The 13978-nt window shown below is 30.4% G+C and overlaps 1 protein-coding gene and 1 pseudogene across 1 annotated transcript; both read left to right on the top strand.

Annotated features, from left to right (window-relative positions):
* LOC145189211 (uncharacterized) lies at positions 1 to 1186 on the top strand. Its single transcript, XM_080065797.2, has 2 exons — positions 1 to 360; positions 658 to 1186. Exons 1-2 carry the CDS (start codon positions 147 to 149, stop codon positions 1110 to 1112), a joined length of 669 nt encoding a protein of 222 aa, XP_079921923.2. The 5' UTR covers positions 1 to 146; the 3' UTR covers positions 1113 to 1186.
* A 2223-nt stretch (positions 1187 to 3409) lies between these two features.
* Positions 3410 to 4236, top strand: LOC149885733 (uncharacterized; annotated as a pseudogene).
* Positions 4237 to 13978: the final 9742 nt, after the last annotated feature.

The following is a 13978-nucleotide window of genomic DNA, read 5'->3' as shown; positions in this document are numbered from 1 at the left end:
AACCGTTTCATGCAAAACTTGTTATATGGCAATATAAAGTAAGTACAAAATATTGACATTTTTCCAAAACTTGGTAAGTCATGATACGAATTCTTTCCAAAACTCGATATGTCCATGCGCATGCGCAGTGAAAGCATTTTGTTGCAATGGCGTCGAACGACAATGTAGATGTATCGGAGCTCCTTGATGAATTCGCTTCCCCAGTAACACCCGGTAGAGGAAGAAAAAGAATTAAAGAATGGCAGAAAACAAAAGATAAGAGTACAAAATATAAAAAGATCGATAAAGTGCCAATACCAAGCTGCCAACATCGTAATGGCCAGTGTAGGGCTGGTGACCTAGTTTCGAAAGATTTACAAGGTTGGTCTCTTCTAATGCTAGTAGATCTACTATTAGACAATAGTCTAATAGTTATAGTTATAGTAATATAATCGAGTCTAGTTATTATTGAAAAAAATAACTTTTTGTTTTAAGGATTAGACCTATATATTTTATTATTAATATAGGCTATATTTTATTAGTTTTTAATAAAGTACTATTGTTTATTATAAAAATGGTTTTATATTTATAATATTTTAATGTTAATATTTAAATTTAATATAATAAAGTTGTAATATAATTTATATTATATTTAATTATATTTTCTTTTGTTTTTAGGATTTTTCGATGCATTTTACCAATGTGGAGAAAAGATTGAGCAAGACGAGTTCATCCTAAGGCATGTGTCGAGTAAAATGCCATCTAGAACAAGACATCGTAAGGCATTGCAGACTAAAACACGCCGGCAAATACTTAACTACACTGTGCGCAACAGTGCAGGTGACCTAGTGCCTGTATGTTCTAAATCATTTAGATCGATTACATGTTGTTCTGCAGACCGTATTCAGAGAATACAGCGCAACTACGCCCAGAATGAAAGCTCTGTTGTTAAAGAGACCAGAGGTGGATCCAGACAGAGTCTCAACGATATAAGGATAACAAAAAGCATCACAGACTTCATCGCTACCTATCGATGCAGAGAAAGTCATTATGGGAGAGGCAAAAGTGTGAGGTCGTATCTTCCCCCAGAGCTGTCTATTGCCAAAATGTGGCGTACGTGGAAATCTAAGTAACATGAAAAAGTTTCGTTATCAAAGTTTACTCGAGTGTTCATTTCCAAATTCAACTTAGGTTTTGGAAATCCTAGAACTGATGTCTGCTCTTTTTGTGAGACAACGAAAATGGAAATTAAGAGTCTAAGCACACCAGCTGCTAAGCAAAAGCTTATTACTGACTTGCGAGTCCACAAACTGCGTGCTTCAAAGTTTTTTGATCTGTTAAGAAATACTCAGCCTAATACAATCACTATTTCCTTTGATATGCAGCAAAATCAACCACTTCCCAAGCTTAGTGTAGGTGAAGTTTTTTATGCTCGCCAGGTATGGCTGTACAACCTAACATTTGTAAGGCAGGGTGCAAAACAAGACAAACAAAATGTGGATATATACACATGGCTTGAGACTCAAAGTGGACGATCAAGTAGCAATCAAGTAGCTTCTGCATTATTGAACTACTTAGATAAGATTGAAGATGAGTGCAGTCAAAATGAAGTGAGTCCTAAAATTATACGCCTTTTTTCAGATGCTTGCTCATCGCAAAATAAAAACTCTGTTGTAATGAGCACTCTGATGAATTTCATTAAAAAAAAGTAAAGTTTTTACAAAAATTGAACATTTTTTCCCTATTCGAGGGGATAGTTATATGCCTCCAGATAGAGTGTTTGGAAGAATAGAGAAAATGCTTCGGAAAAGAGAAAATATTCTATCCCCAGAGGAATATTATGATATTTTATCTGAATTTGGCACTTTACACGTATTTGGAATAAACTGGGAAATGTTTGATTTTCAGTTGGTAACAAAAAATATTTTAAAATCAAAGCTACCATTCTTAATGAGAGAACAGCGAGTGTTAACCTATACTAAAACTGCACTGTTTGTTCAGACAACCTACAATGCTGAACCAACAATGGTAAAAGTTTTGGCTAAGGGGAAGAAAATCGAGGCGCTTGAAAAGGCTGTTAAATTAACCCCAGAAAACAAAGTTAAAAAAGTTAAAGCTGATGATGTGCGAAAACTTATGTCATTTTTTACTATTCCAGCTAATGCAGTTTCATTTTATAATGATGTATTGGGAGCGAATGTTGAAGGAGAAGGAGAGGAAGTTCAGATCTATGATGATATCACTGTATCTTTTTTGTAAAAATTTCCTATAACTGATGTTTGTTCTATTATTAATATTTTTTGTAATATTTTTTTGAAATGTAATGTATTTTTATTTTCTGTTCATTGTATCATTTAAATTTGCTTCATTTGACATAATCCACATATTAATATTATCACTTCACTATTAAGACGTGTGTCTTGTCAACTACTATTACATGTAGATACTTTATATTTTATTGCAACTGTTAGTGTTCTTGTTTAGTGTGTTTTGGAAAATTTTTCAATAAATAGCCAAAAATAATACATTGGAGATTTAAATTATTGCATGTTGTTGCTATTAATGTTGTTATTAATGTTATTCTGTAATAATGTTGTTTAAAATTAAGTATTTTGTAATCATATTAAGCTTTCAATCACTGCATTTGAAGAATAAATGACTGTAAATAAATAAAAATAAAAAGTTTAATGTGATTATCTTCAATTAAGATTATCGTTAATGGACTTTAGTCTAAGTTCAGTTATTTTTTAAAGACAATACTTACTTTATGTAAAATTAAAAGATGTTACAACACAACAACAAACAGTTAGAGTTTTTTACCTAGTACATTTTATAGTTCAACCAAAACTTGTTAAGTCACATGGACTTACACAGTTTTGGAAAAATCAACACATTTTAAAGGGCTTAAAAAGTGGCTTATAATAAACAAAGATTTACCAAAGCTTAATTATAAATGAAGTGTAAGTAATTTGAATATTTTCAACTTATAAAAATTTACATGTGAGTTTTAGTTTTTTCATAAACAAAAAAACCTAAATATCTCAAAACTACAAAAATGGACTTAACAAGTTTTGGAAAACTGCTCTTCAATTGTGACTGGAATATTTAAGGCGGATTTCCACGAAGCGAAATATTTCGTGCGAAACGAATTTTTTCGCAGCTCTTTTTTCGCCGAATCTGAATTTTTACTTCCACCATCAAGTTGGCACGCTTTTTTTTGATAGAAAACATGTCATTAATAAGAAAAAGGTTGTTATTGATTAGTAGAAAAATAGTTATTTTAAAGAAACTGCAAATGAAACGAGAAAAATTAAAGAAACGATTTTGGGTAAGGAAAATTTATGCCGAACGCCTACAGAAAGGAGAGTTTCATTTATTAGTTCAAGATTTACGTTTGCACGACCAAAAATACTTTATTAAGTAGTTTTGTATGTCTCCAACAACTTACAAAGAGTAGCTTACGTTTGTAGCGCCTATCACTGTGAAAAAAAGAACTATAATGAGAGATCCTGTTAGTGCAAGTGAGAGGTTGGCCGTAACACTTAGATTCCTTGTAACAGGAGATGCTCAGTGTACTATTACAAGTTACAGAATCAGTGTTTCCACTATCAGTAGAATTATTAATGAAACGTGTGCTGCCATTTGGAATTTATTGAAAGAGAGGAATTTTCTACACGTCCAGTCAGAAAAACAATAATGGAAGTCAATTGCAAAAGAATTTGAAAATATTTGGGATTTTCCGCATGCTATAGGTGTAATAGATGGCAAGCACATTATTATACAAGCTCCCCATAATGGAGGGTCAAAATATTTTAATTATAAAAAACGCATAGCATCGTCCTTCTAGCAGTTTGTAATGCTAAATACGAATTCGCTATGCTAGACATTGGTGACTCGGGAAGACAGAGCGATGGTATTTGTTTTAACTGCAGTCTTGGTTATGCAATTGAAAATAATAAATTAAATTTTCCTGATCCCAAAAATATTGGTTTTTTTGAAAAAATATTACCATGTGTTTTAGATGCTGATGATGCTTTTGGTTTAAAAAAACACATAATGAAACCGTATCGTAATAAAAATATTCCTTTAGATCAAAGAATATTTAATTACAGACTTTCAAGAGTCAGAAGGTTTATAGAAAATACATTTGGTATTGCAACAACACGCTTTCGTATATTTCGCAAGCCAATTATTGCTAATCTCGATAAAGTTATTTTAATTACTCAAGCGGTTGTAGCTTTGCATATTTTCTTATGAAAAAAAGAAAAATGTCAACGAATCAGTTCCTGTCTCAATTTAAAAGTGAGCAAAAACTGTATATTATTACTTCTGTAAAGTTTCTGAAGTTAAACTAAAAATATTGTTACTCTTAATAAAAAACAAAGTCGTTTAGATTCAGATTCAAATGTTTATTTGTTTAATGCATTTATATTTGCATAACTTTGATTACACATAAAAATAAAGCATGAGAAAATAAAAAAGAAGTCATGAGATAAAAAGCATCTTCATAAATTTATGGAAATAAACTTAAAAACTTATTATTAAAGGTTACAAAAGCATTATAATAAACCATATAGTTTCAGGGTAATTTCTAACAACTTTAAAGCAAAATACTATGACACTTTTAAAGCTAATATTATTTAAAGACAAATACTATACATTTGATTAATAAGTAACAGTTGAATCGGTGGAATTCATTTGCAAGATTAACTTTTAACAGTTGACACATATGCTTTAATCATATGTAACTACTGTATCACACTTCAAAAATAGCTTTAAATTTTGAATTTATATTCATATATATACATATGAATATATTAAACTAAATTACTTCTTGTTCACCGTATTTCATATTGAAAAGAAGTGTTTTTATCTTTTATCTGTTTTTATCTATCACAGCCCGTCTGTGAGACATCTCTGTCTCTCAATCACTTCATTAGCGGGTTGTTGTCGGCCATTTTTAAATTTATTTTATTTTCAACAATTTCGATGTGTTTTTTTTTCAACACGATTGCTGAGTTTGCATATTTTAAAGGATCTGATTGGTTATTTATTTATATGTAATACACATGTCAAATATATGTGATCAGCCAAACTCTACTTTATATAGATGTGATCTGCAAAATAATAATCTGCCAAATTCTATGTGATATATATGTGATCTGCCGAACTCTATGTAATATATATGTCAAATATATGTGATGAATAATGAATATTATTAATGAAATTTCTAATTTATAAAAACTTTATGAATTACTAAAGCATAATAGGACTTATTTAATCGTTTTAGCTTTATAAAAGTATTCGAAATGAAAACAAAATTTATTTTTTATGACCTTTCCTATTGTTCACTTGAACGACATACACTTCTCCTGACTTCGGCTTGTTGAGCACTGTTGACCTTGTATTAATATCGGTTTTGGTAATAAGTTCTGCAACAACTTCTATTTTTAAATGAGTTAAAATATTCGTAAGTACTGGTATTGCCATTACATAGTTTGACAGTGAAAATACAATTTTTCACCAAAAATACTTAAAACAATGTTCCCAGCTGTCCGCACGGAATGATCTGCCAATCTGCTCTGCTCTGCCGATTGTACCTACCCGAAAAAAATCGCCTGGCGATCAAAAATATTTTTATGCGCATCCTCAGAAACATTCGCGGCAAAAAAATTCGCGTCGTGCGAAATAATACGCTCTGTGGAAATCTGCCTTAACAGTAGTTTTTTTCATAGGACCCCCTCAAGGAGGTTTAATACACAGGAGACAGCATCACGTGACTTTTTTGAAGCCAGTTTTGAATTTGGCCGCCATCTTGGTTAACTCAAAACAATTTCACGGAACTTAGGATTTTGTTTAAAACTTTGTTAAACCAAATCAAAATATTGCAATGATTGCAACCAAATGATTGAATAATTGGTCAGTTTATGCTTGGTAACTTATACTATCATGTAAAGAATTATTTGCTAACTGATAGTCTTCTTCAGTTCATTTCAATAACATTCGGAATACTGAAAAAGACATTCAGATAGCTGCATTTCAACATGCTACCAACAGAGACTGTATTTCAGATAGCATGAAAGATTCTTGTGAAAAGAAAACCATATGTTTGTGAGTTGAAACAAGTATGTATTTAAATGTATATAAAATAATAAGCTTTAACTTAAATGTATGTATATAAATGCATGTATATACACGACACTATCATAACACACACACACACACACACACACACACACACACACACACACACACACACACACACGCACACACACACACACACACAGATATATATATATATGGCGCTACTCCACTTTCTCCCCCCCCCCCCTAATTTTATAATTGATTCTGATAGAGAATTTTATGCTGATTAAGAATCGTATAAAAACATGGGTCTCAAAATCAACGGAAAGTGCTCTAATCTGAAGTTGAAAGTACAAAAATATACCACAAATCGCTAATATTCGCCATCTTGAATTCACTAACTTTACGGTTGATATTGTTTTTAACCGCAAAACATTGCCAGCCTGGTTTTTACTATAAGGAATTGTTTCTGGTTTAATATAGATAGCGATTCCACGGCTCAACGAAAAACATTTGACGTTTGACAAAAAACACGAAATTTTTATGAACTTTACTCTCTTATATCTTTTTGTATGCTTAAGCATACACCTTGAGGTTTTTTGAATCAATTAGTGTTACTCAACCTCTTTCTAGCCATATATAGAAAGTACTATGGATTATATGGCTTCATTTAAATTTTATCCATATCTTAAGACCACTTTTAAGAAAAAAGCTTGAAGCGGGAACGTTTTTTTAAAACGAAGCTTTTGGAGGTTAGGATTCCTTAGTACCAAAACACATCCAATTTTTATAAAACTTTCCGTATATATTAAAAAATGGATGAGGAATCTAATGGAATGTGGACACTTTTTAAATTTTTTACATAAATTTTTAGTTCTTAGCGTTTCAAAACTTCAAGGTTAATTTTTAAAAAAAAAAAAATTTTTTTTAAAAGTGTCCAGGTGGAAATTGCAAGTTTAGTCTTTCCTCTTTTTATAACAAGTATTTATTTATGTTTTCTTGAAGAATAGATTCTAAAGATTTGTATATAGAAATTATGTATATATATATATATCTATATTCCTTCGCATATTTTATGACAATTTTGATTCTGATTTTCGTGACGTAAGAATCATTTTGTTCTATCTCCAAGCTTTAACGTTGGGAGAAAGTATTAAGTACGAAGTAATAAAAGAAAGTCAATAGTTTTAAAGAATTATTTTTTTAATTAAAAAATTTTTAGCTTGTTTTAAAGTTAATTGTAGAATATAATCAATGAAAGAATTTTTCAAGAATCCAGTTAAAGCAAATTGACGCGATAAGAGTAAATGCCATTGAATTCCATTACCTGCTCGTAGAAAAAAAAATGCGGTCAATACACCTGATTATGAACTTAACGCACCGGTTCTTTGTTCTATTATTCGAAATCTTTAACATAAAAAATAAAAACCTGGCTGTTGCAATGATATATTATACATACTAGATGTCTAACTTGCGGGATTTTATTGGACAAAAAGTGAAGCCGCTTTTTTTGTTTACAAATTGAATCCGCCATTTGTAATAAGGGCAAAAAAAATATCCGACGTGCGAGATAAAAGTTGAAATGAACGTTTTTGCCCGAATTAGAAATGGCTCCCACGGCTTCACATTTCGGATCGAAGTTAGACATCTAGTATATATAATATATCATTGGGCTGTTGATACTTTGAAAGGATAGCTTTAAAAAAAAAAATCACTTTTCAAGATGGCGAATATTAGCGATTTGTGGTATATTTTTGTACTTTCAACTTCAGATTAGAGCACTTTCCATTGATTTTGAGACCCATGTTTTTATACGATTCTTAATCAGCATAAAATTCTCTATCAGAATCAATCATAAAATTAGGGGGGGGGGGGGAGAAAGTGGAGTAGCGCCTATATATATATATATATATCATTAAGTTTTAACTTTTTATTTTGCTTTACATGATTTATACTGAATAATAATAAAATGATAAATATTGATAAACAGATTTAAATTGATATGCCATCTATGGGTGTTACTTCAAGAGATTATACTGGTGGCATTACATTTTAATGTTATATAAATGGTTGATACAGAGAGAAAGTTTTCTGCAAAGTATAAAAATGAAAGTTTATAAAATCATATTTTGATATTGGCGAGGTTATAAAAACAGCCATAAAGATATCAAACAAACAACAAATTTGTACTATTGATCTATAATAATGACAAAGTTATAAATAAAAAAATCATATATAGTATATTTATTGCAAAAAAAAAAACTGATATATAATATATTTATTTCAATAAAAAACTATTAAGTGATTTTTCTGAAATCCCCCTTCCAGAATTGACAGCATTTTTAAATGCATGCCTTTTACTACCCTAAGTTATTCAAAAGAAAATCTAAAAGGAAATAGCTTTTAACAAATATGAAATTTAACACTAAACTTTTTTTGTGGTAAATTTCAAACTTGTAAGCTGGTTTGCATATACTTTTCAGTATACCAGGTACTGGTATGCTAAAAAGTACTTGCAAACCAGGCACTGTTATCTTGTTCTGCCTATGGGTGTACTTCAAGAGATTGTGCTGGTGGCATTACTTTTCATAGGTACAGTAATTTTTTTTTAGAAAAATAAGAGGTTTATTGGGTTGTAATAAATACCCTTCAGCAAAACAGTTTATTGGAACATATAAAAAATTGCTGGTGCATAATGATATTCAAGATATTCTTCGTGGAAACTGTTTGCCATTGCAAATTGTACCTATTTTGACTGCTTCTAGTAAGTACCAAAACATTGAAAACATTGATGTTCCTTCTGTTAGTGTTTTGAATAATTCTTCTAGCAGAAATAGGATTATTGAACTACTAGAAAACTTGGTTACTGATCATGATTATTTTTTAGTTCCTGATGCTAGCTGTTTGTCTATATGTTCACAAAGTATTTCGGCTTATATTGCAGGATTTGTTGTATTTAGAGGAAATTCTGGGGAGTTTGTACACTATGAAACATGCATTTCAGCGCTAAATACAAGTAGAAAACAAGAACAATATGCATTAACTTGAAAACAAAAGCTGCATTATTGATATTTCCCTCAAAAGATGATCATGACATTAGCATTTTGTGTGAAAAGTTGTTCAGAATCAATGTAGAACACAACAGCAATGATTCATTATCCTTGTCAAATGTAAGGTACCATGCAATTTTCCAGTCAGTGTATCAACTCACAAGCGCTTGTTTTTATTTCCACAAGAAACGTTCATACTGAGTAAAACATGGTGTCTACTAATTTTGTGTTGACATACGACTATCTGAATGTCTGTTTCAGTATTCCATATATTTTGGAATAAACTGAACCAGATAATCAGTTAGCAAACAATTAATTGTGACATACTATAACCTCGAAAGTATAACTGGCGAATTATTTATTGACTTGTTGCAATGCTTTGATTTCGTTTCATCTGTGTTTTCTCCATAGTTCTGCGTAAAATATAAAAATGTGTTGGGTCAACCAAGATGGCGGCTAACTTTCAAAACTGGCTTCAGCGCGTTTCATATAAACGTATATAGGGTAAAGTGACCAAATTCCAGCCGCATCTTTACAAAATAGTTTCTACAGACATTAACAAGAAGGTCTATATGAAAACTATGCATTTCTAGAAAGATAAATCTTTCAGCATTTAGGATATAATTACAGCATTTATTGTAAATGAAAATTGTTTGAAAAAACAACGATAACAAAAAGTATATAAATTAGACCAAAATACAGCCACTATGACCAGATTTCAGTCAGGCCTATGCGGAATGAACCTAATTACAGCCAATATCAAAGACAAGCTTTTTACCAATACTTTTATGGGTTGGCATTTAAAATATTTAAAAATTAATTGTATTACTAAATATTGTATCAATAACTTTTTTAAATCCACAAATTAGCCGGTTGACAGATAAACAATAAGTAAAACAGTTTAAGCAAAATTGGATTTACTTAAAGTTTATTTAGGTTAAATTTAAAATGAACATGTTCTTAAACATCAATTAGAAAATGATTGCTTAACTTAATACTAAGCATTAATCAATAAATAAACTTGCCTAAACTTAGTAAGGATGCCTTAACTTGTAAAAAAATATGTTTTCAGGAGATGAGTTGCACCACCTTGTCCAAGGGCAAGAAAAAAAAAAACGTTTACATGTTGGTAACAAATAAAAGGAAATTTTTTTTTAAATGCAAATAAAAACCAAACATAAAACTAGGTTTAATATTTTAAATAAGAACCTATTATGTGTAAATCAGGATAATTTAAGTCAATGTAATAATCTGACCTACTGTTTTAAAAGATTTGCATAGAATATAATATTTATGTTAAAAAAAAAAAAGAATTCAGTGAACTATATAAAAGACTTTTTTAAGCAATAAGAACAAAAATTCATAACAACATAATCAAATTACACATTGTTTTTTTATACTTTTATTGGTTCATTTTTATAGCGAAGGTTTTTTTCTAGGATTATCTTTTGACAATATCTTTGCTTCCTTTATTTTTAAGTTTTGTAGTCTTTTCAATTTACGCATTTCTTTTTCCGTTTCATTTTGAGCTTTTTTTTGTACCTGCTTTAATTGTGACTCATATGCTTCCTTAGAAGTAAGCACAAAAAACTTGTCTGCATACTTAGCTTTTTTGCTTTTTGTAAAATTTGCATCTAAATATGGCAAAATATCATTATCTCCATCTCCTGGATAAGATGAATTTTTAAAAGGGAAATTTGGGGCAAAAGAACGAGTTTTTACAAAATCAGAAGTTAAAGGAGTTGAAACTGTAAAATCAATTTCATACTGATCAATAGGCTGTTCAATTTCAGAGTCAGACATCATCCTAAAGCTGTCTTCAAACTTACTAGTAAATGCAGCTTTATTACTTGCAGCTTTTAGTTTTACAGTTTTCATACTTAGTTCCACTAAACCACCACTTCTATGTTCTGGAATTTCTACTACGGTTATTGGTTCAGCTAAATAGTCATGATCATTTGCTATAGCAAATCTTGGGTTGGTAATTATATGTTGTTCCAACTCAATATCCGGTAAAAGTATTTTTGTGCTGTCTGTTGTTTGATTAATCTGCTCAACTGTTGTTGTATTATCAATTGTTTTAATTTAATCAAAGAGATTAGTCACTAACCTGTCTTCAGAATACACATAGTTTGGCAAGTAAGCTTCAGCTGGAATAACTGAAGGATTATATGGAAAGATTCCACATGATTTAAAGCCAGATTCAATATTGGCTTTTGTCATACTTTTATTCCAGGCCTTGGTTAAAAGTCCTGTGAAATTGGCCTGGTTTATTATAACCCCTGGGTGATTAGACATCATATCCTGGGCTGCTTTATTATATGAAACTTTGAATGGCTTAAATACAGTTCGATCGCAAGGTTGAAGCCAATTGCTTGTATATGAGCAGGTAATTCAACAATTTCAATTTGGTTTTGTATGGCCATATCTATTAACTCCACGAAATTGTGGGAATCATGGCCATCCAAAATTAAAACTTGTGGACATTGTGGTCCAATGTTTTTTAAAAATATAAGCTCAAACCATAGTTTTGCAATCCCTTATTTAGTCCAACCAGATTCACTTGGACTCCAGTTGGTTCCTTCAGGGGCATCTAGAACTTGAAAACTTTAAAGGGGTTTTACTGTTTTCCCTTTTGGTATCACATGAGGTGGTAAGGCTCTTCCTGCTGCATTCACACAAACAATTAAAGTAATAATTTCTCGATTTCCACTGGTTCTCATATGTAAATATTTAGTACCTTTTGCGGCAACAATTTTGTGTGCCTTAAAGTCTAGCTGCAGCCCTGTCTCATCCATGTTCCATATTACTTCAGGCTGACAGTCTTTAATGACTTCTTTAAGTGCAGTAAAATAATTTGCCACCTTTATCGGATTCATACATTGATGACGAACTGATGCTGTTGATTCTGGTTGTCGAAGAGTTACTTTTTTGTAATGTCAGTTGTTTAGTAGTCTCCACCATTTATTAGATGGTTTTCCATTCTTAAAAGAATATCCATATTTTCTGGCAAGCTTGCCAGCATATACCATGAATTGCTCTTTACCAAAACCAATGCCCATCCTAGCTCTGTTGTCTGCAAAATCAAGTAACTTTTTTTCAAGATCAAGTGGTATTAAACTTTTTCTTCCTGCTTTTGCACCAATCTCAATTTTTCCTTTTATCCTGCTCTGCAAAGTTGCTCGGGGTACTTTAAAAAATTCAGCAGCAGCTCTAACGGACATTTTAGGTGAAGTAATAACACTGTTTATAGCTTCAAGTAACACTTCCTCTTTATATTTCAAATATTTACCTCGAGTTGGAAGACATTGTTTCTTATTATGAAATTTTTTTTTATTATCAGCCATTCTAAAATGAAAACTTTATATTATAAATTATCAAAACTTTCAATTAAAGATTATTTTCTCATATAATTTAATTTATCAGCAATAATCTACATGAAACAATATATATTCAATTATTTAGACTTTTGTTTATTTTTAAGTCTTCGTCCTCATATTTGAAAAATATTACATAAATATTTAACTAAATAAGTCCATATATTTAAGATTGATAACTTTTAGGATATAAATATAACATAAAGTAGTTATATTAAAAGAACAAAATCTAATAATATAAATATCTTACAAGTATGAGTAACTTTTAGACACTCGTGAACCTAATTTCGGTCTTGGCCGGAATAAGGTATAAAACCTGGCCGGATTTAGGTCTTTCTACCAGGTGCATTTAATTCAGAAATACAATCTATAGAAATGACTCAGCATAATTATAAAACTAAAATTGTCTTTTTAAGAAATATATTTATAGTTTAAAATAATTACCATTTCGTTAAGTAATAAATATTTAATGTTTATGAGCTTCAAACTGGATGCTTACATAATCTTTTAAATCTAAACTAGTACTTTTTTTGAGATAAGTATTTGTTATTATAATACTTCTATTATAAACACCCGCCAACTAAAATAATGTTGGTTTTTTATTGGCTGAGTTCATACCAGTCTCAAAAAATTCGGATTTACAAACATAAAGCAGAAACCAAGACAGAAATATTAAGTTTAAAATGTGGCTGAAATTTGGTCACTGGCTCGGATTTGGTCACTTTACCCTATAGGTATGTGCGTATATGCGATTTACGGCACCGATTTTAAAGTTAAAATCAGTGACCATTTTTTCACCGCGTGCTCGAGGTAGGTGTCGTAAGGATGGATTTTTCTCGTCTTTTTTTTAGAATTTTATATTGACTTAGATAATATTTTAAAAGTAGAGTGTTGTAAGTTTATTGCAATTTGTGTTTTTTTTGCAGTTACTAACGTTTTTAGTGATTTCATTGCTATTGAAAACTTCATTCCTGTTCTGAAAGTGAATTGACATTGAAGGGATGATGGGTTTTTTTTCGAACTTTTGAATCAATTTTATATATCTATTTTCTATGCACCTGCCATACTTTATTAAAAAATAATGACACGCTCATATTCTATTTTTGCACGCAGTAAAGGTACCAAATATTCTTCTGTTGGAGAGGTTGGGGGGGGATTCAAGATTATGAACATTTTGTATATTTGACTTTTTTATTCATTAAAAAATTGTTTTTTTAAAAAAACGAAACTTTATTTAAAATATTGGTGATTTTTTTAAAGTATTCAAAACATAATTTACACACAAAAACACAAAAAAAAACATATTCTGTTATTAGTTGAATAAAAAAAATAATCGAGGCAAAGTAATGCGTTAAAAACTAAACAATGAAGTTCTATTATAAAATCACCGTAAGCCGAACGCTAATTTTTTAAGTTGGTTGCAGTTTTCTTTAGCATTCCTTATAATGAATTTTTGTCACTTAAATGGGCATAACTTTTAGTAGAATC

This window comes from Hydra viridissima, unplaced genomic scaffold (assembly GCF_058129835.1).
Source record: "Hydra viridissima isolate aposymbiotic clone 2 unplaced genomic scaffold, HvirCarnegie_v1 scaffold_7, whole genome shotgun sequence".
Classification (NCBI taxonomy): domain Eukaryota; kingdom Metazoa; phylum Cnidaria; class Hydrozoa; order Anthoathecata; family Hydridae; genus Hydra; species Hydra viridissima.
Note: the sequence above shows the minus strand (reverse complement) of the source record. Positions and strands in the feature narration are given on the sequence as shown.